The sequence below is a fragment of the Chionomys nivalis genome, chromosome 1, assembly GCF_950005125.1.
Source record: "Chionomys nivalis chromosome 1, mChiNiv1.1, whole genome shotgun sequence".
NCBI lineage: Eukaryota > Metazoa > Chordata > Mammalia > Rodentia > Cricetidae > Chionomys > Chionomys nivalis.
Window position 1 is genome coordinate 168,121,728 of NC_080086.1, and position 26,329 is coordinate 168,148,056.

At 47.9% G+C, this 26,329-nt stretch overlaps 1 protein-coding gene across 2 annotated transcripts in view; it reads left to right on the forward strand.

Annotated features, from left to right (window-relative positions):
* Positions 1 to 283: 283 nt before the first annotated feature.
* The window catches only part of Wdr91 (WD repeat domain 91), a 36,263-nt gene continuing 10,217 nt past the window's right edge, over positions 284 to 26,329 (forward strand). The window contains exons 1-11 of one of the 2 annotated variants that reach the window (XM_057777023.1): positions 284 to 424; positions 1,912 to 2,091; positions 2,895 to 3,101; positions 4,540 to 4,623; positions 5,728 to 5,858; positions 6,755 to 6,920; positions 18,316 to 18,474; positions 21,274 to 21,461; positions 22,252 to 22,402; positions 24,372 to 24,466; positions 24,593 to 24,761. In XM_057777023.1, coding sequence (XP_057633006.1) covers positions 302 to 424; positions 1,912 to 2,091; positions 2,895 to 3,101; positions 4,540 to 4,623; positions 5,728 to 5,858; positions 6,755 to 6,920; positions 18,316 to 18,474; positions 21,274 to 21,461; positions 22,252 to 22,402; positions 24,372 to 24,466; positions 24,593 to 24,761 — 1,653 coding nt within the window. In that variant the 5' untranslated portion in view covers positions 284 to 301. Of the gene's footprint in view, positions 425 to 1,164; positions 1,259 to 1,911; positions 2,092 to 2,894; positions 3,102 to 4,539; positions 4,624 to 5,727; positions 5,859 to 6,754; positions 6,921 to 18,315; positions 18,475 to 21,273; positions 21,462 to 22,251; positions 22,403 to 24,371; positions 24,467 to 24,592; positions 24,762 to 26,329 lie in introns of those variants that run through there. The other variant, XM_057777032.1, reaches the window with a different exon arrangement.

A 26,329-nucleotide genomic window follows, 5' to 3' on the forward strand; every position in this document is an offset into this window, starting at 1 on the left:
AAGCTGGGGACAGCACTCCCTTCCCGCCCCATGACTATCTGGAACGTTCGCAAGGTCCAGTCCTATTTTACTTGGACCGAGGCAGCGGTGTCAGCCATTCAGGTGACACTCCAGGGCTCCCAGAAAACTGCGGTGCAGCCGAGACGATCCGGAACCCGGTGAGAGTGGGGCGGGGCGCGCCATTGGTAGGCTGGCTGTGGCGTGACGTAGGAGGCGCCCGAGCTAGGCCCCGCCCCATGCCGCCAGGCCCCGCCCCTCCGCCCTGAGCCGCTGGGGTCTCTAGCGGCGCGCGCGCGCAGCGATGGCGGAGGCGGTGGAACGCACGGACGAGCTGGTCCGGGAGTACTTGCTCTTCCGTGGTTTCACGCATACACTGCGGCAGCTGGATGCGGAGATCAAGGCGGACAAAGAGAAGGGGTTCAGGGTGAGGGACCGACAGGGGCGGCAGAGGCGGGTAGATAGGGGAACGGGCCTCCTGCTCCGGCACTACCCTCCGGTGCTAGGGCGGCGCTGTCACTGCCTGGTGGGGACTGCAGACACCTCGAGTCTGGCCCTAGCTTGACATAGGAGGAACTGAGGCTGGGAGAGGGTTGTGACTTGCCTGGAGTTGCTTAGTGAGTCAGGAGCATCGGGTCCCTGATTCCTGGTCCAGGGCTCCACTACTCCACTCCATTCCAAATCCTCTCTGCAGGTGCTGGCCAATGGTTGGCCGGCGTCGCTACGACGCATTAAGAGCCAAGGTGGGGTACAAGGCTGAGTTCTGGCAGAAGAAATATTCAAATATTGGCTGTCTATAGTAGCGGGAGCAAAAGGGGCTGCGGCCTGGAACGCTGGCTGGGCTCAGGTCTGGGGAATTATCAGGGACTCATTGGTAGTTTCTGTACTGCAGTTCAGGAAGATCTCCCTGCACGTTTTTTAAAACACAAACTTCCGTGATACTATTTTCCATTGAGAGGTGCTTGGAACTTCTTTACTTATGACTTGCATGTTTGTATGTATCGAGTTAAATTGGTCCTGGGCAGATGGATGGGGGAGGTAGTGAGCCAGCAGCTGAAGAAAATTAGGATATTGGTTCCTGCCGTGTGAAGTTAGTGCTCACTTGGTGGCAAAGCAGAGCGTCTCCCTGCTCCAGACAGCAGTGTCCTGATCTACATCTGAAACAAAGGAGTTGGATGGACATTGGTATCCAAACCAGGTTTCAGATTGTCTACTCTGGCGTGACTGTCTTTGGCTGAAGGGAGCAGCCATGGAGGCTCAGGTGGGACTCTGATGACCTGCAGGGTCCGGTAATCGCGGTGTTCCTGAAATTGTGGAGCTGGGAGGGAGGACCTTGGAGCTTGGAGGGAGGATCGTGGAGCTGGGAGGGAGGACCTTGGAGACTGTCTGGTGCTCCTTCACTCTTGTTTATTTTATTTTTTTTTATTTTTATTTTTTTCGAGACAGGGTTTCTCTGTGGTTTTGGAGCCTGTCCTGGAACTAGCTCTTGTAGACCAGGCTGTTCTCGAACTCACAGAGATCCGCCTGCCTCTGCCTCCCAAGTGCTGGGATTAAAGGAGTGCGCCACCACCGCCCGGCTCACTCTTGTTTATTTTTACAATGCGAGGCAACCGCGACCGAAGTTGAAGTGACATTGCCAAGTTGGTCAAGGAGACCCAACACTTGGAGCCAAAACTCTTGCTTACTGGACTGTCTCTGAGTTTGCTCGAGGGTCAAATCATATAGCTAGCATCAGAAAATAATTTGAAAGCTGTTATATTAATATATCTTAAAAATTTTATAGAGTCCCAACCTATGTTATATGATTTTTACATCTGGGAGCGCCAGGAAGAATACGGAATTTGTGTTGTGTGTGTAGTGAGGTGGGGATTTCCTCTGTCTCAGGCCACCTCCAATGCTGCTGTCTCCCACCAGGTGGACAAGATTGTGGACCAGTTGCAGCAGCTGATGCAGGTGTATGACCTGGCTGCCCTTCGGGAGTATTGGAGCTACCTGGAGCGCAGGCTCTTCAGCCGCTTGGAGGACATCTATCGGCCCACCATCCACAAACTGAAAACCAGCCTGTTTCGCTTTTATCTTGTCTACACAATCCAGGTTCTTCTTGGTTTTGACTGTTTTCCTGTCCCCCGCATCTCAGTATCTGTAGATCATCTGATTTGTTTTCCCCAGTTCTAGGTCCCATTGATTTTAAGCTTGTAAACTTATGTAGCATTTTAAAGAATGTAAACTTTGAGTAATAAAAACAAACCCCTGCATATATAGCTGGGTAGTGGTGGCAAGTGCCTTTAGTCTCAGCACTTGGGTGGATCTCTGAGTTCAAGGCCAACCTGGTCTATAGAGTGAATTCCAGGACAACCAGAGTCTCACAAAACAAAACAAAATGTAACTGACTTGGGGGACTCATTTAGATTCTTTGAGCTTCAACCAGAGATTAGTTCCCAGGATGGCATTTGTCATTAGAACCTCAGTTTATTTTTGTCTTTGAAACTGGGTCTCTTGTATCCCAGAGTGGCCTCGAACTTGATGTGTAATTGAGGGTGACCTTTAACTTTTGATCTTTCTGCCTCTGTATTTCAAGAGCTAGGTGTACAGGTGTGCCACCATGCCTGGTTGGTTTTATTCAGTACCAGGGATCGAACCCAGCACTCTGCATTTGAGACAAAGGCTCTCCCAGCTGAGTGAGTGATAACCCGAGCCCCAGAACTTCAGTAGGAACCAGCTTTGGGTTGAGAAAAGGGTGATGCTTTTCTTCTTATTGTGGAGTTTATCGATACAGTTTTGTTGCTGGCTTGACAGGAGGTATTCAGAGGCTGTCTGCTCAGCAACCGCGAAGAGCCTGACCTGTGGACTTGTCTCTTCCCCCTCCCTCCCTTGCAACCTTCTTTGTGTCTCGGCAGACAAACAGAAATGACAAGGCCCAGGAATTCTTTGCAAAGCAGGCCACAGAACTCCAGAACCAGGCTGAATGGAAGGACTGGTTCGCTTTGCCCTTCTTGCCGTCCCCAGACACCAACCCCACTTTCGCTACCTACTTCTCCCGACAGTGGGCCGACACGTTCATCGTCTCTCTGCACAACTTCCTGAGCGTCCTCTTCCAGTGCATGCATATCCTTCCTGCTGCCTGAGGCTGTGTCCCTAGTCTGAGGTACCCAGACACTGTGAGGAGAGGCCGCTGCTCATGACGTAGCCATTTCTTTCACAAAGTACCCAAAGATCACTGACGTGTGTCATGTGAGGGGCTGGACGAATTGTGGTTATTTTTGTCAGGAGGCCAGGGAGTCATAATTCTTAGTTCTGCAGCTTCTGAACTGTGTTGTCGGCAACAGCTGATATGTGTCGGCAGGGAAGTTGGCAGCTTCTGGGTGCTGGTACCTGGCTCGATCCAGTCAGCTCAAGGGTTCGGAGCAGCCTGGCTTGAGCGTACCCTCTCTATGTATATAGCTCATGTTTCTTACCTTTGCTGGGGTTGAGTGGCAGATGAAAACACTTCTTGGGCTGGAGCTTTCTGCCTGAGTTTGTTTTTGGTTTACTTTCTGGGACAGTGATCTCAGTGGGCCTCAACTTGCCAGACTATAGAGTAGCTTGAAGAATATGTATTCGGGTGTTAGAGAGAGAGCGCTGGGGAGAGAAAACCTCACTGTAACTCACTGCCTACTATTGTTGAAGGCCCAACATCTGATGCCAGCACAAGTCTCATTCATGTTTCCTAGGCTGAAAATCTATGAGAGAAGGATGCCTCATTTGAAATGGGACGGCCTGGTGAGGCCCTGATAAGTCTGAACGTGGTAGAGGTCCACCCACTGCAGCTGTGTTGACCTCTGGGAAGGACATTTTCAGATGGACGGTCCTGCTGTCTCTTCCCCCTTCCTGTTGTGGATAAGTTTGAATCAGATTTTTTACCAGAGCTGCCTTTCTCTTCTCCTTCCTGTTCCCCCTTCTGAGGACTTTCCAGAGAACCTCCAGGGCAGCTGGAACCTGTCACTATCTTTTCAGTGCAGAACAGGTCACGACCCTGCAAAGTAGGTCACGCACATTGGAACTACAGTTTGCTTTCCTAAGACAGGCCCTACCTGCTCTGTGATTCTAGCAGAACTCTGGGAAGCAGCCGGGAAGGACCACTACCCTAAGCTGGAGTGTGGGTGTTCATGGGGCGTATGTGGCTATGCAATCTGCAGAATGGTTTTTCCATCTAAACTTCTGCCAGGGAGAGATACAGCCTGGAGAAGTGGCTGATCCTGCTTGCAGTATTGCTTTTAACTGGGTCGTTGGCACTGACCTTACTAAAGCTTAGACTGTGAAGTCCATTAGCCCTTCACTGTTGGTGCTGGGGGAAAATGCCTGAGTTTGCGTTCATGACTTATACTGGCCAGGCAGTTTGTCATGTGTCTCTGAGTCCAAAGGAGTCAGGTGGTCTGAATTAGCAGACCCACGGACTGGAAGAGGCTCCTTCCCACAATGCCCATTCTGTGGCTCATATTCGACTGTTTCACTGGGAAGGACTTTGAAATCTTTCTGGGCAGACTTGTTCTTTAACTTTGTGCACCAGTCCCTGTGATCCTGAACTTTGATGCAGAGTGCCAGAGGAGCAACCAGGTTCAAGAAGAGAATGAACTTCTCCGTCAGAAGGTTTGTTCTGAGCCAGATTGGAAGCTGGGAAGCACTTCTGCTTTCGGGTAGCAGTGGAGAGCTGGTTAATAGAGAAAAGGTGAACTGTTCTCAGATGAACAGTGAGTCACCAACTTGGGGCTCTAGGACTATGCCAGCCCTGATAACCAGAAGTGCCATTAATGTTTGAAGTCAGATGTACTGCACGAGCAATATGGCAGCAAGAACAAACTTGTAAAAAAAAAAAATGACAGTGTACATTTTGCAACACTGCAAACCTTGGTTCTTTTCATCTCTTTTTCTTTTAAATTTTGTGTGTGGAATGTGCCTGTGGGTGTAGGTGCCCATGCAGGCCAGAAGATGTCAGATACCTTGGAGTTGGAATTATAAACCTGTGATCCACCTGATGTGGCTACTCAGGTCCTCTGCAAGGTCAGCACTCACTCTTAACTGCTGAGCCTTCTCTCCAGCCCCCGTCTCCCAGTTATCTTCCCAGTCTTTTCCCTTATGTAGCCATACATATACTGTTTATAACCCTGATAGAATTGTTCTGATTCAGCTACATACTTGACAAAATACTAGCTCCAAGACGCCTGTGTTTGCCTTTACATTTTGCCTGAGGAGTCTCTCCTTCTTGAAATGAAAATCTGTGTCAGTGATATTTCTGGAAAAAGGAAACTTATAAGCTATTTGGGGGTTTGAGATTAGTGGATCGTTATCCCCAGGCAAGGGCTAAAGATGCTCTAATAACATAATACATTAAAAATGTTTTTCTCTGCAAGTTTCAGAGGCCCATTTTGTAGATTCCAAACATCAAAGCAGGACACCCCCCAACCCCCCCACTCCCCACCCCCTCCCCCAGGGAATTCAGGAAGAAACAAGTTAAGCAATAAAGAGGAAGTAAATCAAATGATAAAAAGAAAAAAAAAACCCAGTGGTTTTGGATGTCTAAGGATGACTGACTTTCTCAACCCTCAGAAGTCCATTATCAGCCGTGACTCTCTCATTTTCCCACTGTTGTTTGGTGAACAGGAGTGCTCCTTATAGCTGGGGTTGGATGTGGCCTGGCCTGTCTAGGGAAGGTCACATGAGGTCACTGGCTAACTGCGCTTCACCCCTCCATAGCTTTTTGCACTGCAAGCTGAAATCCATCGGTTGAAGAAGGAAGAGCAACAGCAGGAGGAGGAAGAGGCCTTGGTTCAGCACAAGCTGCCCCCTTACGTCTCCAGTATGGACCGCCTAGGGGACTCAGAGCTGTGAGTGTGCTCGAGGGTGTAGTGTCGGTGGGGGAGGCTGCTGTCTCTGCCCTTCCGTCTCTGCTCTTTCTGTGGTCTCAGCTTCACACTGACTTCCTCCCTGGTGGCCCCCTGTGTCTGCTGAGGGAGAGTTGCCAGAGAGGTCTGTGGCACACCTGGTTCTGAGTTGTGTATGTAAGGACCCTACTCTCTAAGGCTCTCCTGGCATGGAGAACTGCACAGCTGTGTCAGGGTCCATGATGGCGGAGTCCAGCAAAACTGCTCCATAGGATGGAAGGGCTGGTCACCAGAGGTGGGGATGTTCCTCAGGAGAAGCTGCTGAGGGTGTAAAGAGGTAGGCAGTATGGGACAGCCAGTTAAAACAGAAGTCTGAGATGATAGGAGAGACATAGTAGGCTCTGTAGCTGGAAGGCAAGTGCCAATCAGAAATGGACTGAGAAGGTTTTTGTTAGATGCATGGAAGAAGTAAAAGGAGACATCCAGAGTTGGTTTTAGTGGTATATTTTATGTAGCCTCATATTCTCAAACTATGCCAGTGCATCTTAAATGCACTTTTTCATGCTAAGTCGTTGTATCCCATCCCATTGTGTCTTGCCCCAGCTCATCCCCGTTTGGATGAACATGGTCAGGTGCTCAGTACGTGTGTGGCCAGCAGTCCTCAGACAAGGCATTCTGAGCTTTCCTGGGTCTCCCTAGGGGCCATAGACTTCCCTTTCGGGCCAGATGACTTCTGGTTCTTTGTTCAGGAAACGGGAGCAAAGATCGTGCCACCTTTAAGCCCAGACCTCAGACCTTAGCTAAGATCTCAGTCACTAACCTCAGCCAGGAGTTGTGTGTTCCTGGATCTTCCTTGTTCCTCTCCAGCTCCTAACACTGTGGTGTGTTTCCTTGGCCAGAGCCATGGTGTGCAGCCAGAGGACTGCCTCCCTCTCCCAGTCGCCTCGAGTGGGCTTCCTGTCCTCATTGCTGCCCCAGAGTAAGAAGAGCCCTTCAAGGTTGTCACCTGCCCAAGGCCCCCCTCAGGCTCAGAGTTCAGCCAAGAAAGACTCCCTCAGCAGTCAGGTAAGTGTGGGCCTTGCCTTTGTAGTGTTTGTCAGGGTACTTCTGCTGTCTCATTCCCAGGCCTTCATGCAGGACTCCTCGTCACAGGTGGATGCGTGGGTCCTTTTCTTCAGGGCCAAATTTTCAGATGTACTATGGGATCCCAAATTTATTTCTCCTTTTCTTTCTTCTTCCTTCCCTGTATCCTCTTCTGCCCATCATTTTAGACCAGCGATCTATTTGCAGGATGAGAACAGAGATAAAACCATAGAGGAGGAACTAAGGGGAAAAAATAGAAAATCCTAATGAAGCCCCTTTCCCATCTCCCCCGGCTGGCAGTACAGGGCATGATGTTGAGATGGAGGAGGGAAGGCAGAGTGTGCGCAGACATTCTGCTGACGGTGGAGCTTGGTGAGTCTCAGGCTCCCAGTCTCGGCTTCCCAGCCCCAAGTAGCTGTGCCCTCCAGTTCCCCTGCACCTCTGTGACAACACTCAGTGTGCCATTCTCCATGAGTGAAGTGACAGATGGTAGCAGAGAGTAGGTTTGGAAGGGTCCCTTCCCTTTGATCAGATTTCCCATGAACTCATAAGGGATTTTAAGTGTTTAGGAAGCTCAAGTGTGAAATGCAACAGTTAGAAATTTTGAATTTTGAGTGATATAAATAAGTGTCTGGCCAAACAATAAATTTTAAGTTTGTGTCTTTCACTTAAACGCTGGCATTTGCTGATTCTGTAAAGGACTTCTACCATCCTTCACTTTACTGCTATATGGAAAGAGGCCTTTGATGCCTGCTTATGTCCAGAGCAGCCAAGAGTCCCACTGAGGGGTTTCCTGGTGGAGTCTCTCAGACAGAGTTCATAGTTCACTGCCTTTGGGAATACCCGGTGGCAGTGTGGCTCAGTAGAGCGCCCATGTAGCGTACTTGGGAGAAGTGTGCAGGGTTATTTTAGACCTTGGTTTTTCTTGTTGAGTGTTTTTACTAGTTACTGAGAAGGCAGATTGTCCCAGTCTGCACCTTCTTCCTCCACCTCCTTGGCTTGGATTGCAAGTGGTGGAGCAGGTTAGGAGTCTGCCTGTGTCCAGCATGCTGGGATCCTGCACTAGATGGCCACGGGGACTGTGTATGGGTTAATATTGTTGATCTGGAGGCACTGAACAGGACCCTGGGGGACACAGCTTGAATCCTGGACTCAGGCAACTTTCTTTTTACTTCTGGCTCATTGTTTCCTACTCAGATAATCTAAACTCTCCCCAGTTTGCTTGGGATAGTTAGTAGTGTTGACTCTTTCGTGGAGGAACAGAGCCGTCAGAAGGGCCCTTGGTCTCAGTAGTACCCAGCAGAGGCTAACCAGTAAATTTTGGAAGGAGCTGGACTCTTGAAGGTCCTAGGAATCATCTTTGAGATCTCAAGGACTGTCAGTGCTGTGTGGCAGTCACCTCAGCATCCCTGAGGTTTGGAGATGGTCATAAATCAATCAGGACTACCTCTGCCATTGCTTTTCTGAAAGTTCAAATATTACAAGTAGAGCTTCTGTTCTTTCAGAATGCAGTTACACAAGCTCTACTGTTTGCTTTCTGGGTCTCTCCCAGCAAGCAGTATTTTAGAAGCCTGATAGATGGTGGGTGGAGCGTTGAGTCTCTTGAAATCCAGCTTCACTCGGATTGAAAGCAAGCACAAAGACTGCTTTGGATAAGCCTGTGGCCATGGTTTTGATAAGCTCAGGAATTATGGGTCATGTAGTAAGTTTGAATGGCATGATGTGTAGGCGGAGACTGCTCATTTGTTTCCTGGCTGCCCAGACCTGAAATAATCACACAGAAACTGTATTATTACCATGCTGCTTGGCCTATTAGCTCACACTTCTAATTAGTTAGCTCTTATATCTTAAATTAACCCATTTCTATTATCTGTGTATTGTCATGTGGTTGTGGCCTACTGTTAAGGTTCCAGCATCAGTCTCTTGCAGCAGCTACATGGCTTCTCTCTTTGACTCTCCATCTTTCCTGCTCTATCTGTTTGGAATTCCCACCTTGCCCTATTCTGCACTGCAATAGACCCAAAGCACCAAAGCAGATTCATTTTTTTTTTTTTTTTTGGATTTTTCGAGACAGGGTTTCTCCGTAGCTTTTGGTTCCTGGCCTCGAATTCACAGAGATCCGCCTGTCTCTGCCTCGCGAGTGCTGGGATTAAAGGCGTGCGCCACCACCGCCTGGCCAAGCAGATTCATTATTAACCAATGGTATTTATAGCATACAGAGGGAAATCCCACATCACCTCCCTTTTCTGTTTAAATGAAAAGGAAGGTTTTAACTCTAACATAGCAAGATTACACATAACAAAACAGTTACCAAGCAATAATTATAGTTATAGTTATAATATTTTATCTATTTTATCTTTTTATTATAACTAAGGAAAACTATAACTATTCTTCAACTCCATCAAAGACTCCAGAAAGATATTATATTACCTAAGTAAACAGGAAGTGCAACTTCCAAAACTCTAGAATTGACAGAGACTATCTCACTGCCTGGACAGTCACCCAAAGTTCTTCTGTAACGTTGGGGTACCCATCTTCAGCCTACAGGCCCATAGTATCTGGCAGACTTTTCTATGAAGCAGGAAATTTGAAGATCTCTTATGCCTTGTATTGGCAAAGTTCATCAGTTGCTGTAGTAATAAGAGTGGCGGGGCTGCGTTCCTGGCACCTGGCCGCCCACATGGCTAGCTTATGCCCCGAAATAATTACACAGAAACTGTATTCTTTTGAACACTGCCTGGCCCATTCGTTTTAGCCTCTTATTGGCTACCTCTTACATATTGATCTAACCCATTTTTAATATTCCCAACATCCTGTTCTGTTTGCTCCACTCACCTAAGGGTTGGCCTATCAAATGGGCCTAGGCAGTTTCTTTATTATTTTTAACCAATGACCTTCCTCCATCAAATTGCTGTCTTCTGTGTTCTGCAAAACGTCTGACAGTTCTTTCATGAAGCAGGAACCCCAAAGACTGTATCACCTTTAGGCAAGTTCAGCAGTCATTTTTCTGTGGGTCCTGCATGTCCAATTCATACAGCATAACATCAAGCAGTCCAGGCAAGAACAGTTTCTTGCCCAAATGACTAGCAAACTTTATAGCAAACTCTTTGATACCCATCATCCTCTTGAAGTAGATTGGTGCTGCCAGGAACAGATGAATCTCATTGTCATGAAAAGTCTAAGTTCTTAAACATTTTAAATGCCATATTCTGTTAATCTTTGAAAGGTTTGAAGAATAACTATCCATCTGAAATAGATCTTTGTACATCTAGAAAACCTAACTAACATAACTACAAGTTTGACTGTCATACATGGCTATCTATTAACCTGTATTTCTCAATTATACATTACATTTTTAAATGAGCTGCACAAACACAATACCTTAATCAAGAGCAGAAATATATATTGACCTTAAATTTGTTTCAATAAACCAAGATCCATACCAATGCAAAGTATTCATCTCTATAGCATATCACCCTTTATATGTAAACAAACATCTATAAACGATATTTGGGAATTTGGGTGTAGTTCTCTCTAAATTGCTTCCTGCTTTTTGTTGGGTGAAATAATTTTGGGGTTTGCAGAGACCTTTCAGGGTGTCTTGTTCCATCAAACCACATTAGTCTGGAAGGAATCCACAGGTTCTTATCCTCTGTGGAAACAAAAGTAGAACCTCTTTCCAAAGCAACATATTCTTAGACCCAAATTTTGAAGTCAAGATACCTTTAAAGTATATATGTTGGTTTAGCTTAGAAGTCCCCAGAATCAAATATCTCTCTGTTGTCAAAAAATTCAAAGAAAACATAATAGACTCTTTGTGTATATTCCATGTTTACGTGGCTTATTTTTCTTTACTCTTTTAATCTATGACTGTCTGCACTCTCTTTAAAAACTTTACCTTTTTTTTAAAAAAAGAAAAACCATTTACTTCTTTTTATAACTATTTGTCTCTCCCAGGCCTACATACATTTATCCAATACTGTGACCCATTTAGAGGTTGATTTCTGTCTGAATCTGTCTTTATTGCACATCTGTAATTATTTTCTGACCAGGAGCTCTTTCTTTCTTTCTTTCTTTCTTTCTTTCTTTCTTTCTTTCTTTCTTTCTTTCTTTCTTTCTTTCTTTCTTTTTAAATGCTAAGCAGGCATGGCTAGGACCAACTCTGCAGTTCTGACTGCTTGCTCTTCCCAGTCCAACATGGCGGAAGTGTGTTTGCTGTTTCTGAGAGCCATGCACATTGCCCCAGCTCCAGGGTTGCAACGGGTCTATGTCAGCATTAAGCAATTTGTAACATGCTGCTCACAGACCCCATTTAAGTGCTTGGCCTCCTGAAGGAGCCAGAGCTGTACATGCAACTAGCATTAACCAGGAAGCCGCCATTTCTTAAAGAAGCAGCACAATTTTTTTTTTCTGCTAATACTGAATCAGAAAGACCTCTCTTAAAGGAGCTGCGGTGCTCCTGCTTCCTGCCAGCCAACAGGGTCCATTCAGGGGAAAAATGCTGGCTACCAAGAAGTTGTGCTTAACTCTGTTTTTTTATGTCTAGAATTCCTTTCCAGGCTTTTTCAAGTTTCATATGGATGTAGTCAGCCCCATGTTGGCATGCCAATCTATAGATGGAGACTGCTTGTTTGTTTCTTGACCGCCCAGACCCTAAGTAATCACACAGAAACTGTATTATTGCAACACTGCTTGGCTTGTTAGCTCATGATTCTTATTGGCTAGCTCTTATATCTTAAATTAACCCGTTTCTATTAATATGTGTATTGCCATGTGGTTGTGGTCTATCAGTAAGGTTTCGTCTGGTGTCCAGCATCTGTCTCCTGCAGTGGCTATGTGCCTTCTCTTTGACTCCACCTTCTTTCTTCCTCTCTCTGCTTGGAATTCCCACCTTGCCCTATTCTGCACTGCAATAGGCCCAAAGCCAATTCTTTATTAACTAGTGGTATTCACATCATACAGAGGGGAATCCCACATCAATGGTGTATTTTCTTTCGTGCAGATTACAGACAAAGGTGAGGGTGAAAATGTACAATGTAAGCATCTGTTAGCTTGCCTCTAAAGTACAACTGAACCAAAGTTTGATCACTATGTTGTATATTCACAGTGCATTTTCCAGATCCTCAAATGGAGAGAGACTGTGGCTGTCTACACACTGAAAAAAAATTTAACCAAGTCATTTTCTTTTTATTATTATTATTTTTAATTTTTTGTATGTATATGTCTCTTTGCAGTACATGTGTATGTGAGTAAATGTGTGTGTGTGTGTGTGTGTGTGTGTGTTGAGGACAGAGATTGGCATCAAGTGTCTATTCTCTCTTGCTCTTATTTTTTGAGCAGTGTCTCTTACTGAGCCTGGAGTTCACCGGGGCTGTTAGGGAGCCGACCTCAGGTCCTCATGCTCGAAAGGCAGGCACTTTACCCTTTGAGCCATCTCCCCAGTGTCCTCCTTGCTTGCTTTCAGTTGACAGCAGGTAGGTTATTTAGGCTCAGCATTCGTTTCAATTCTAAAAATAGCTAGTAGATTTGAGGTTCAAGTTAACGACGTGATTCTAGAGCTGGGGTAGATTTCTTCCTCTCCCTGTCCTACTGGGTATCAGAATGGAGTTTCCTGTGCAGTGGTTCTCACTGCCGTCTAAGCTGGACATTCTCTTGCCAGTAACTCTTAGTACAAGCTCTTTAACTCACCTCCGATGACCTTAGCTTGTTTCCCAGGCTACATAGATTGGGGCTTCTTGTGTAGAGCAGCCCGTCTCTTTCTGAGCGAGCTTCTCTGTCCACCCACACTCTGTTTACTCCGGTTGCCATGACTTGACATCCCTTACATATGGGGTTCCTCCCTCACGGGGAGGGGGTGACTTTCTAGTATGTTTGTCCTTTTGTCATAACTGATGTTCAGATAGTGTTGTAGATGTCTCTCTCATCGCTGTCAAATGCAATAGGTGGTAGGATCACTCCTTTGGCGTGACAGTATGTTCCTGTGGACTCCGTAGAACCTGACATGGGACTCCACACTTGCTTGGCCAGTGCATGTTAGGCTTAGTCTTTTATCACCATGGCCATTTCAGAATTCTTTTTTCTCCTTTGCTGTTCAAGGACAAACACACAGAAAACATAAATGGTATTTTATTGTTAAATGAGCAACATATGAAATTATTAGACTTTCCTAGTTTAAATATTATTCACATATAGTATTGTAAATTTTATTCACTGCATTTTGCCTGCTCATGATAGGTCATTGAAATTATGGTCGCTGTTACTGAAATGGTCATAGAATTATTAGTGAGATGGAGTCCCACACTGTAGCTCAGTCTGGCCCCAAACTCGGCAATCCTCCTGCCTCAGCCTTCTAAGTGCTGTGATCTGCCTTCTGAGAGCCATTGCTTCTGCCTTTGTACCATTGTGAACACACTCTCCAGGCTTTCAGCAGAAATCTGGAGGCAAAATTGGGAGTGTGTGTGTGGTGGGGGGTAGCTATAAAACACAGTTCCCCAAGTCTTCTGGGCTCTGTAACTGCAGGAGTCAACAAACAATTGTCAACAGTTGCTGGCAGAAGGTCTTCTGCTTTGCTTCTCCTCTGCCTATGCTTCCCTTGAGCAATAAATCTGGGCCTTTCCCACCCACTTAGTGAGCCACAGGCACTGGTAGGAATTACCTGTTATGGAGATAGCCCTTATTTAGCTCTCCTGAAACAAACACCTACAACCTCTTCAAAACCCTCTTGCCTGCTGGACACCAGTGGTAAGGATGCTGGCCTGGGCCTGTGTCCATGGCGCTGGGCAGGAAGGGAAAGGATACCTGTCTTCTGGATGACTTAGCCTTCAGGTCAGACCTGTTTACACAAAGGCTGGCCAGCTCTCTAGGAAGAACTGTCTGATTTTGGAATCCTTCTGTATCTACTGAGGCACTGACCAGACGTGGAGTACCTGTCTCCAGAAGGAGCAGAAGGAGCAAATCACGAAAGGCAGGCGACAGACGCCTCTCCTGACCTGTTGGGAGCCAGGGAGATGATGACTGGATAGAATTTAGAACATTTGAGTGTTATAGGAATCCACTTGGTTTTTTAAGATCAATTTCTATTTTATGTGTGTTTGCCTACAAGTATGTATGCGCAACGCATGCATGCATGCATACCTGGTGCCTGCAGAGGCCAGAAGACAGTGTTGGATACCCTGGGACTGGAATTGTAAATGGTTGGGAGGCCCTTTTTGGGTGCTAGGAACTGAACCGGGGTTTTCTGCAAGAGCAGCAGGTACTCTTAACCACTGAGCATCTCGCCAGCCCCATCCACTACTTAGGTTTGTCCTTAAAACGTCCAGTGACTAGTTATGTCACAGAAAGCATTTTTTAAGGTTGCACACTGTTATAGCTAGACACTCATTTACCTGCTCACTAAAGTGCTTCCTGGGCAGCTGCCTCCCACAGACACCTGCTGTATTGGTGCCTCGTTCCCACCACAGAAGTGGCTGAGAACACGTAGGCCTGTGTTCTCTTGGTATCAATGACTCTTTTGTTGAAAGGCCTCTCTTCTTATATTACCGTATGCCCGTTGTTAATACCCTTTTGGGAAATAGAAGTTTCGGGGCCCCTGTGTGATAATGCATTAGATGAACCCCCCTGCCTTCCTGACTTGTGAGGGAGGATCACCTTTTATTTCTTGCTGGGTTTTCTTTTCTTTTTCAAGATAAAATTATTATTGTTGTTATTGTTGTATTGTGCACCTGTGCACAGGGACACACACCATGGCACCTGTGCGGAGGTCAGAGGTCAGTCTTCAGTGGTGTCCTTCCACCATGGGTTCTGGTGATTTAACTCAGTCATTGGGCTTACGTGACAAGTGTTTTTACCCTCAAGCCACCATCTCTCGGGGTCTTCCTGCTGGGTGCTCTGAGTTGACTGGGGAGGTTTTGGAGGGGGCTTCTGACTCCGCCAGAGACTTAGCAGCCTCTGTAAGCGGCCATCTGAACGGAGCACCTTCAACACCACGCATTGAAAGAGGACAGGACACTGCTTCCCGGGTACGGGGGACATGAGCAGAGAGGAGAGTTCAGTGCTGGCTCCCTCTGAAGCACTGCCCGCTTCTTGTCCAGAGGCGGGATCCCCTGTGGTCCATGGCTACTGTGACAGGCAGCCATGTAGAGATTGATGTGGCGCTTGGTGTAGCCCTTTTGGTAACTGCTCCTGTGGTTTCAGATCAGTATCTGAAGACGCACGTGACCACAGCAGACCTTGTCCTCAACTGTACCCCTCCACTTGAGCAGACCCCTTCCTCACATTCTCTCTCCCAAGCCCGTCTTAGGAACAGACACTCTCTCTCACGGGCATGTATCTTCCCAGGACCTGTCCACAGCTACTGGCACATTTCTAGCCCTCAGAATCAACATGGGCCATGCCTGAGCCGTATAGCTGCCATTCTTGCTCCCTAGGGTTAATAGCAGACCAGCATGTGTCTTTTTGTCATGAGTGCAGTCAGTAGATTCTCCATGTACAAAGACAGGAGGGGGAAAACCACGAAAGAGAAGTGCTTCTGCCTTATCTGTTACCCGTCGACTATGCAATCTTAACCCTAATAGACCCTTCCTTCCTTTGCTCTTCTGCTCCACACCAAGTCCCTAGCCGCGTCTTTAGCTTATGGTTGTCAGGGATTCTGCACAGCCTGAGATTTAGCTTACCTAGTACTTTCTGTGTTTCGTGTGCACAGGTGCCTGTGTGTGCAGGTGTACCTGTGCACCCATAGAGGTCAGAGGACAACTGTGGGTGTCGTTCCTCAGGTGCCATCCACCTTTCTTGGAGACAGGGTCTCTCACCTGGCTTGGAACTCACTAAATAGGATAGTGGCTGGCCAGCGGGCCCTAGGGATCTTCTGTCCCTGCTGCCCCAGCACTGGGATTATAAGCACACACTTCCACGCCAGGCTTTTGTATTTTATTTTTAAAATGCCTGTGTGGCTGAGCCATCTCTTGCAGCCATCTCTTGCAGCCCTTGTTCTCACACGTGCTGTGGGTTTACATTACCCTTTATGGCTTGAATGCACCCCTCATTCCTGGTGGAACTGTTTGCTTTCTTCTTGGACAGCCAGTGGCCAGCCTTTCTTGCCTCAGATCTGCCACACAGGGGCACTCTCCCCTTCTGGGTATTCTGAGATGCGTTCCCAAAGCCAAAGCCCGTGTCTCACTGTGCTACGGTCTCTTTTTCTTCACACATCCTAGCAGAGGCACTTCTCCCTAAGACTTTCTGTCACGTGAGCATAGCCAGCCAGCTTCTAAGTCCACGACGAGCCCAGTGTGATGGGTCTTTCCCCACTTCCTTTACTTTCTGTTAAGTGAGATTGTCAACAGTAGTGCCTCAGACAGAAGTTCTGCTTATGTAGGTCATTTAGCTGTAGTCTAGAATGTGGAATACAGACTATCCAGGGTGGGGTTTTTGTTTGTTTGGTTTTATTTGTTTTCCAGCACCAGGGGCCAAATCCAGGGCTGTGTGCATGATGGCAAGCATTCTACCACTAAATCCCCAGACATTTAAAACCATTACATAAAATTATCTTTTTGCCGTGTGCATAAAACGTATATAAGCCTAAATGCATTTTATGTTTAGATGTGGGTCACATCCAAGATATTTCATAACACGTATGCAAATATTCTAAAGCCTGAGAAAATGAAACCCAGAACCCGGTTAGGGTTAGGAAGACCCACCCTGTCATAGGATGAGTGGCTGATTTCAGAACTGTCCTTGGCAGACACAGCCTCATCTAGCCTCCAGCCAGACACCCATTTGTCCGTTGTCAGTAGCCAGGGCCTCAGCAGACTGCCGGCTGCCATAATGTGAGGGTTACAGTATGAAGGAGGCTTCATGGTGGAATTCAAGAAACTCTCTAGGGGCTGAATCTCCCGGTGGGCAGGAGCATCACCTAGTGAGTGCAGTTCTTCCAGGACCTCCTGTCACTCTAGTGTCCTGCCCACCTGGAGAATCTCAGTTGGCACTTTAGGAATGTCTGAAGGTATTTACTGTATCTCAGTTGGCACTTTAGGAATGTCTGAAGGTATTTGCGTTCATTGTACTGTGGGTTCACTTTTACCTGTGTTTTAGCTTTTTATCCCCACACCCTTCCTACCTCACTGGGCAGCTGAAGGATAAAATAAAGACCTCTTTCTTCCCTTCTGTCTCCGTTTGGGTTTTCTCATTTTGTATTTCCATCAGGCTCTCCATAGCCTCCCCAGCAGCATCTGCTCCCTAACCCTGGAGCTGTTGCCAGCATGGTATGTCTAAAGTGGAATCTCAGTGCAGATTAAAAAAAAATTTAAAAATGTATGTGTGTGTGAGAGAGAGAAAGAGAGAGAGAGAGAGAGAGAGAGAGAGACAGACAGACAGACAGACAGACAGACATGTGCATACATGTACTGCAGCACAGGTGTGGAGGTCAGGGGACAACTTTTGGGAGTTGCTCTTTGCCCCCTGGGTCAGTAAACAGGAGAATGGTGGGTATGTGTCATGAGGTTGGTGCTCCAGGGTACCATGCCTCCCCAGCACTCCCAGCTAACCATTATCTTCACCTCCTGCAGCTATGCAAAGGGCAGCGATGTCTTGGGGTGGGTGGGGATGACTAGATTCATCTAGTAATTCATTCATTGCTATGGGCTTAGACCTTATCACTCTTGGTATGAAAAAAAAAGCCAGAAAAATGTCATTGCCTTTCCATTCTAATTTATCTTACACAGAGATCCTTGAGTTTCTAGATAAGTTCTGTTAAAAATGTCTGGTAGTTAAAACCAAATGATTTAGTGGTCTGGCCTTCTTGTTTGTTTTATTCTGCTGTTTTTGATACTGAACCCAAGGCTGTTTGCCTGCTAGGCAAGCGCTCTGCCACTGAGCCCACCCCACCCCGTTTTATTGCTTGTTCACAGTAGTGAGCTTAGTCCTGTAGGTGGCCCCAAATGACAGACTCTATTGTTTGTCTCTTTCACTCTAGAAGAGGTTGGCTGGTGTGTGTGTGTACTTAATATTGTCTGAATGATGTTACATATGACTACTGGTATTACCCAGTGTGGGACCTGGCCTGCTAGTAAGTACTGAACTCCTTCACTGTAACAAAAGTTGATAATTCCTGTTGAATCAGAAGGATTCTCTCTTCTTCTGTCCAGGTGAGAGTGCAGGCTGAGGCCAGCAGGTGACCTGGCAAGGAGGAACTTAGTCTGGAGGCTTGCTTGGCTGGTTTGAACCTCCTGCCCAGGCCAGCTTGGGATGGTCTTTCCCAAGAGCTGGGGGGAAGAGAAACTGCTCGCTGGCCTTTGCATCCTTATTTGCATCCTTTGCAGTGGTCCAGAGTCACTGCCTGGACAGCCTGGAAGAGACTTTTTACAGCCTGCTTCTCATCCTCTAGGCTACCAAGGGAAAGGACCCAGTGCCCGGGGCCAAGGATGGGAAGAGCCTTCTGAGTGGGCCGGTGCCTGGAGAGGCCAGCTGGACACATCAGCGCCAACGGCGTCTGCAGGACCATGGAAAGGAGAGGAGGGAGCTGCTTTCCACCTCCTCCTCCCAGGTATAGGGTGCCCAGGCTGCTGAGGCACCTTTTGGGTTTCCTCTGAGTTCTGCCTGGCCATTCTCCTCTGATTCCTTGGTCTCCTTATCAGGGGGAGATGCTGGCTGGCATAGGTGCACTGCCAAGGCCCTTCAACAGATCTGGCTTCACACCCACATTCTCCCCTCTGTCAGCCTAAGGTGCCTCGCTTCTGTCTCAGTCCAGGGTCCACAGCTGTAAATGGGGTAGTGACATCATCATTAAGTCAGGGATAAGCCATGAGTCACTCAGCACAGAGGCTTCCTTACCCACAGTCAACTCTTGTTAAGCTCTACTCCCTACCTGTGCTGGTGGGTTTATGTCAACTTGACACAAGCTATGGTCATCTGAGAAGAGGGAATCTGATTGAGAAAATGCCTCCATAATATCAGGCTGAAGGCAAGCCTGAAGAGCATTTCTTTAAATTAGTGATTGACATGGGAGTGCTTGACCCATTGTGAGCAGGGCCATCCCTGGCCTGGTGGTCCTGGGTTCCATAAGAAAGCAGACCAAGCAAGCCATAGGGAGCAAATGAGTAAACAGCTCCCTTCCATGGCCTCTGCATCAGTTCCTGCCTCCAGGTTCCTGCCCAGCTTAAGTTCCTGCCCCGACTTCCTTCAGTGATGAACAGTGAAATGCAAAAGCCACATAAACCCTTTCCTCCTGCCTTGCTGTGCTCATGGTGTTTCCTCACAGCAATAGGGAACTTAAGACAGAAACTTGTGCCAGGATGGTGGGGTATTGCTGTGACAGACCTGGACATATTATTTTTGGGAGGATTGTGGAAGGGCTTTGGTACTCGGGGCAAGAAGGTCCATCGAGTGTTCAAAGCTTGGTGAGCTGTTCTGTGGGCGCTTGGAGAGATGCAGACAATGGAGGCCTGGCCTGTGAAGTCTCAGAAGAAGACTTGACAGTTACTTAAATTGATTATTTGCTATTTTGAATTAAGATTCTGTGGTTCCAGTCAGATGGGGCTGAATTTACAAGCTGGGGCTGTGGTTTACAAGAGACTGGCACCATAACAGACACTTTTGCCATGCTGGGACAGTTGGTGCTGGTCAGCTCATCTGAAAAGTTAGCTGTGGTTATGAAGAGACCAATGTCACTGACGTGAACCTTCTGGTAAATGTTTCCTGAGCGTCACCACCAGAAGCTGTGTTCTAGAGGTGGCCAAGGTATTACCTTGGTCTGGTAGCAAACTCGGTAGTTAAGAGTCACCCAGGTGGTCCTGGTTTTAAAGGCATGAAGGGGTCGCCGAGAGCTGCTGAGGCTTGGCATGTGAGAGGCCATTGGTGAAGATGCAGTCTCTGTGGCAGTTGAAGCCCTGTGATTGAAGGGTTCATGCAGAGAAGCTGAGGCTTGGCACCATGAAGAGAGGCCATTTGTAGCAGAGACCCCAACAATTTGGAGCTGCTTGTACCATGGGACAACCACTAAGAACAGCTGCGGCGGAGTGGTGCCTGCTAGAGCTTACCAGACTGGCTGTGTGTGCTGCAGAGGGCAGAGCCAGAGAAGCCCCTTGGAGGAGCCCAGAAGATCATGAGTGAATCCCAGATGTTGGACACTGAATTATTTATACTGTTTGAGTTTGGTTTTTACTTTGTTCAGTTTACGATTGTGCCCTGGTTCTTCCCTTTTGAAGTAAGAAAGTATTTAATTTGGTTTTGTTTTATAGGAGCTCACAGCTCCTGTAAGATTTTAAGCTTTTTAAAAAGAGATTTTGGATTTTAAGAGAGACTAGATATTTTTAAAGAGACAACTTCTAAAGTGTTTCAATTTGTAAGGCTGTGGGACTTTTTATGTTTGTGGACTGTTTATACTATGATGTCTTTGCTATGATCTTGGGGATGAACAAGAAAGGAGAGGTGTGGTTTAACAGTGATGTGTTTGTGTGTCAAGCTGACAAGGGCTCAGCTAGTTGTGCTGGTTAGTTTTGTGTGAACTTGACACAAGCTAGAGTCATCTGAGAAAATACCGCCATAATATCGGGCTGTAGGCAAGCCTGTAGGGCAGTGGTTCTCAGCCTTCCTAATGCTACGACCCTTTAATACAGTTCCTCATGTTGTGGTGACCCCCAACCATAAAAGTATTTGGTTGCTACTTCATAACTGTAATTTTGTTACTGTCACGAATCATAATGTAATCATCTGATGTGCAGGTTTTCTGATATGTGATCAAGACCCACAGGTTGAGAACCACTGCTCGAGGGCATTTTTCTTAACTAGTGGTTGATGTGGGAGGGCCCAGCCCATGGGGGATGGTGCCATCCCTGGGCTGGTGGTCCTGGATTCTTTAAGAAAGCAGACTGAGCGAGCTATAGGAAGCAAGCCAGTAAGCAGTCCCCTCCATGGCCTCTGCATCAGCTTCTGCTTCCAGGATCCTGGCCTGTTTGAGTTCCTGTCCTGACTCCTATTGATTTTGAAAAGTGATGTAGTTGCAAAAGCCAAATAAACCCTTTGCTCCTCAACTTGCTTTGGTCATGGTGTTTTATCACAGCGATAGTAACCCTGACTGAGACACTACCCTCTGTCTGGCCTGCACCGAGACATGGTCATGCTGAGCCCCATCAGAGAGGGCAAGGCCAGCCCTCTTCCCCACCCAGGGCCTGTGAGGAGATCGCAGTTCCCAGAAAGCAGGCACCTGACTCTCCCAGGGGAGCTGTGCGTAGCTCTCAAGGCTCAGCTGACCTCATGAGCAGTGACCACCCGTAGTCACCTAGGGGGTGTGTGTGGTGAAGGAGACCCTTCCTAAGCTGACACGTCCCTGCTTTGCTGCTCACAGTGTGCAGAGAAGAAGCCAGAAGGCAGCGGCCCAGAAGCTGAGCCCAGCCTGGAACTCCACACGGGAACAGTGGAGCCGCTGGCCCGGGTGTCCACAGCAGGCTCTGAGGGAGGACGCCCCGAGCAGCCCTTCATAGTGCTGAGCCAGGAGGAGTATGGGGAGCACCACTCATCCATCATGCACTGCAGGTGGGCCGAGGGGTGAGGAACTGGGGTTTTAAACAGTGTGCGGGAATGCTGGTGGCAGGAAATGTCCCTGAAGGGTCATTCGAGTCCTGCTGGCCTAGATGGTGGCTTCCATCAGACCACTCAGGTTTATGTTAGTGTTTGTATGGAATTTTTTGTTATGTGCAAGTGTGTATTTAAACATTAGGAAAGCATGACCTTGAAGAACAACCCTGAGGGAGTGTGCAGGCAAGGTGGCAAGGTGCAGGCAGCTTTGTTTTGACAGTCCTGATTTGTACTCAGCCCTTGGCTTGATCTAGAGCTAATGGGGGAAGCTCCCAATCTCAGATGGCAGGTGCCCTGAGGGCACACTCTGAGACTGCTGCTGTTCCTTTCCCGTGTTCCCAGCACAGCCTTGCACGGGCACTGTGTGTACTGATATTTCATTTGTGTGTTTATTTGTGTATTTCTTATTGTGCATATGCGTGCTCATCGTGTGTGTATGTATGCATGCGTTTAGGTCAAAGGACAGCTCTTGGGAATTGGTTTTTCCATACTTCGTGGGTTCCAGGATTCTGAGGCAGTCTATAGGCTTATGCAGTTAGCATCTTGACTTGCTTTTCTCAGGAAGATGAGCCGTGTGTCTGGTGCCCTGTCGTATTTCCTGGGTGGATGTCTGTTTCTAGAGTTGTTCACACTTATCTTCTGAGCTTTAGCTTTGATTCAGTTGGAAAGTTGGGAAACCATGACGGCAAAATTGTTGGTCCTAGAGGATGAGGCCAGGACACTAACGCCTCCCTTTGTCCCATCACAGAGTGGACTGCTCCGGTAGGAGAGTTGCCAGCTTAGATGTGGACGGGGTCATCAAAGTGTGGTCCTTCAACCCCATCATGCAGACCAAAGCGTCCTCCATCTCTAAGTCACCCCTGCTGTCTCTGGAGTGGGCCACCAAGCGAGACAGGCTGGTAAGTGAGGCGCTGCATACAGAGCTTGCTCTGTATTCCAGGTTCAGACGTTCTCTCTCACAGGCTCTTGACAGGCCAAGCTGATGAGGTAAGCTGAATCTCCTCTCCGGTTGCCACCAGCCAGGGGGCCAGGACCGTACATCTAGGAATAGCCCAGGTGGCCATGAAGTTACTCCTGGAGGCTGGAAAACTCCATCCTGTGTGCAAGTCTGTCTCAGGAGACCCCTGGGTCCTCCTGACCACCGTGTTTCTGATACATTATTAATACACCCTCTGCTCTGGCTGAGGCCTGCCTGTCCTGGCTCAAAGAGCAGCAGCTTATGCTAGCCAGAGGACAGTGTTCCGGTTTGTGGTTCCCACAGGCCCCGTTGCCCTGGGAGTGGCCTAGTGTCTTCCCAGTGAACTTCCTATCTGAGAGAGGGTTTGCAGTTAAGGAGTTAAAATCGATTGCTTGCAGCCGGACAGACAGGCACTGGTTTTTCCAGACGTCTAGAAAACACAGGAAGGAATTGCCCTTGTATCAGGGCTGTCCCTGAACTGGTGTTCGCTTGCCAAGTGGGTGCAGAAGGCCATTGCCTAGCTCATGTTCCTGGGGATACCCAGGCCTGGATTGCTCTGGCATTGAATCTGTTATTCTCTTCTACGCTTTTATCCAAATGAGTCCTGTGGTCCCAGAGGCAGGGACCTTATATACTTATATACTCTATGTATTCTGGAGTCCTTGATGGAACCAGGCAGAGCTACCCCTGCAAAGACAAATAGAACAGTCACCACGGTCCCAAGACTGGCCAGGGCCAGGCCTACGGAAGGGTCGAGAAAGTAGGAGCAAAAGGAAGGGTTGGAACAGCTGGGATTTAAAACTGAAAGCAGGGGGAAGGTCAAAGGTCTCAGGTAACCAGCCAGAATATTTCTGGGTGCATCTCCTCATCACAGACTCCATAGAAGTCTGCTTCCTATTGCTCTAACAGCGTACTTGAGATTGGATAGTTTATGAAGGAAAGAAGTTTATCTAGCCCACAATTCTGTAGGTCCAAGAACATGGTTTCAGCATGTGTGTTTTTCTGTGAAGGCTCCTTTGGCCACAGCACCTGCATCATGATGGGAGCTCGTGCCAAAGGGAAAGATCCCATGGCAAGACAGGAAGACAGAAAGGGAGATAGGGGCAAAGCTTGCGTTTCCACAACTCTCAAGAGGGAGAACACATTCACTCTGAACCCATCATTAACCTCTCCCGAGAGCGATGCCTCCGGTGGTCTAACCACCTTCTACTTTGCCCTACTTCTTCAGTTCCTATCCCTTTCACACCAGAGTGCTGGGGACCAAGCTGCCAGGACACTCAGACCAGATTTAAATCAAAGCACATGACCTGCGTTTTGCATCTATTTAAGGTTGGCTTTGATGTCTTCATGACATTTTTTAAAAATATTTAATCAGGTGGGTGGTGGTGGTGGTGTACACCTTTAATCCCAGCACTCAGGAGGCAGAGATAGGCAGATCTCTGAGTTCAAGGCCAGCTTGGTCTACAGAACAAGTTCCAGGACAGCCAGGGCTGCACAGAGAAACCCTATCTCAAAAAACTAAACAAAGCAAAATCTTTATTTTCTATTTTGTCTGCATGTATGTCTATGCACCCCATATGTGCCTGGTGCCTGAGGAGGCAGGAGAGGGCATCAGATCCTCTGGTTTAGATGGTTATGAGATGCTATCTAGGTGCTGGGACTGGAACCTGGTCCTCTGGAAGAGCAGCTAGTTCTCTTAACCAATGAGTCATCTCTCCAGCCCCTCTTTGTGGCATTTTAAATGAGGTCCATTGTAGCCAGAGTTTCCCTGGCTGCCTGGATAAGTGGGTAAGGACCTCGCCCGTACAGCTTGCCCAGGTCTGCACCATACAGGAGTGGGCCTCTCACCATGATGGTCCTCCCTGACTCCTATGTTGTCCTCCTCACCTTCCTGCCTCTTCTTGTTCCAGCTCCTGCTGGGCAGTGGTGTGGGGACGGTGCGTCTTTATGATACGGAATCCAAGAAGAACCTCTGTGAGATCAACATCAGCGATGACATGCCCAGGTGAGCAGGAGCCTCCCCACGCACTAGAAGCCCCCCCCTTGCTGCCTTGTGGACCCCTACCTCCAGGAGTCACCGCCTCAGGGCCTGTCTTGGTAACTGTCTGACCCCGGCCTGTGTGTGTTGCAGAATCCTGTCTCTTGCCTGCAGCCCCAGTGGGGCCTCTTTCGTCTGTTCAGCTGCAGCTCCGAGCCTCACCTCCCAGGCGGACTCCTTGGCCCCAGACCTTGGCAGCAAAGGCACGAACCAGGTTCCTGGCAAGCTGCTGTTGTGGGACACGAAAGCCATGAAGCAGCAGGTACAGGACCTGCCTGCGGGTCTTTGCGGGCTGGGTATGCAGCCTGGAAGGCACCGTGTGTAGCGGGCGCACTGCCCATGCTCCCTTTAGTGCTTTCGCCCGAGGATTTTGATTTGTGAGAACATTTCCAGGTTTTAAGTGTTGAAAAGTGCCATGTCCCACTGGGCAGGTTATGAGCAATGGAGTTGTGCCATCGACTTGGGTTACCCAGAACCCACCAACAGGCTAGATAGCTTACATTTTAGGAGAGGGCTCTGGTCTTTTTCCCACCCACTAGTAACTTAAAGCTGCATGGGAATCACGGGAGCAGCCAGAAGTACTAAGGACAGGGATGACAGCTGGCAGAAGACGGAGCACACGGCCCACCTGGAGCTGAGGGACAGGATAATAGTGCTGGCAGTTGCTCCCATAGCCCTGGAGGGAAGTGGTGGTACTTCCCCTGCTTCCATGTAGCGCGTGCTTACGGTGCCCACCTTGTTCCTAGCGGCCCTGTCTGAGAGGGACCAATTTCTAGATGTGTGGGCTGTACTTTCGAGCTTCTGCTTGCAGAAACAGACTGTGTGCCCACTGGGGACATCTCGCAGCCCTCTCAAGCCCAGAAACCACCCTCTAAGTCACCTTGACTTACACTCCCTGCCAAATATGCCCCACTTAGACCTCGGGCATTTCCCCCAGTCAGTATCAAAATGTACTTCCTGGCTGACCGTTGTCCTATGTCACTAGGGGCATTTCCTAAACATGTCTGCAGGGCCCCTCTGGGGGACACCGTCACTGTCCTCCGGGCCAGTTTAGTCCTGCATCTTCTCTACTGGCACTCTGAGGTTCTCTCCCAAAGTTCTCCTCCATAGTAGGATTTGTAACCCTTAGGTTTACTTAGGGATTTCAGTTTTTACCTTAAATATTGAATACTTAGAAAAGAATGGAAGAAAATGGGAAAAGCAGTGGCATGGGCTCCTCACTTGGAAGTAGGTCTTCTTTTAACTAATATATATATATATATATATATATATATATATATATATATATATATATATATTTATTTATTGTGTGTGTATGTGTGTCTATGTGTGTGTGTGTGTAAACCAAAAAACAACCTGTGGAAGGCAGTTCTCTTCCACCTTGAGGGTCCCAGGGATTGAACCCAGGTCATCAGGGTGGATAGAAAGTACCTTTACCCACTCACTGAGCCATCTTGTTGGCCCCATCAGTCCTCGCGCGTGTGGGCCCTTCCGCCGTCTCTTGCCTTCCTCTTTCACAGCCTGTCTTGAGTTTTGAGTTTCTATCTCCAAGCAGTCTCACAGGTACCTTAGCACATGGGTAGATCCCCCCCCACACACACATACACACTCACATCAAAGTGTCTGCTTCACAGGCTTCAAGCTTTGTGTGTGTGGAATCACAGGGTACATATTTTTCTAGAATTCTGTATTCTAGTTAGAAACGGGTCCACTCCCTAACTCTCTGGCTCTGTCTTCTCTTCTGGTGGCCTCTGCTGAAACAAAGAGGTTGTCTCTCACTGCAGCTCACCTTTCTCTGTCTGGCTATTTGAAGATCTGATCTGGGTATCT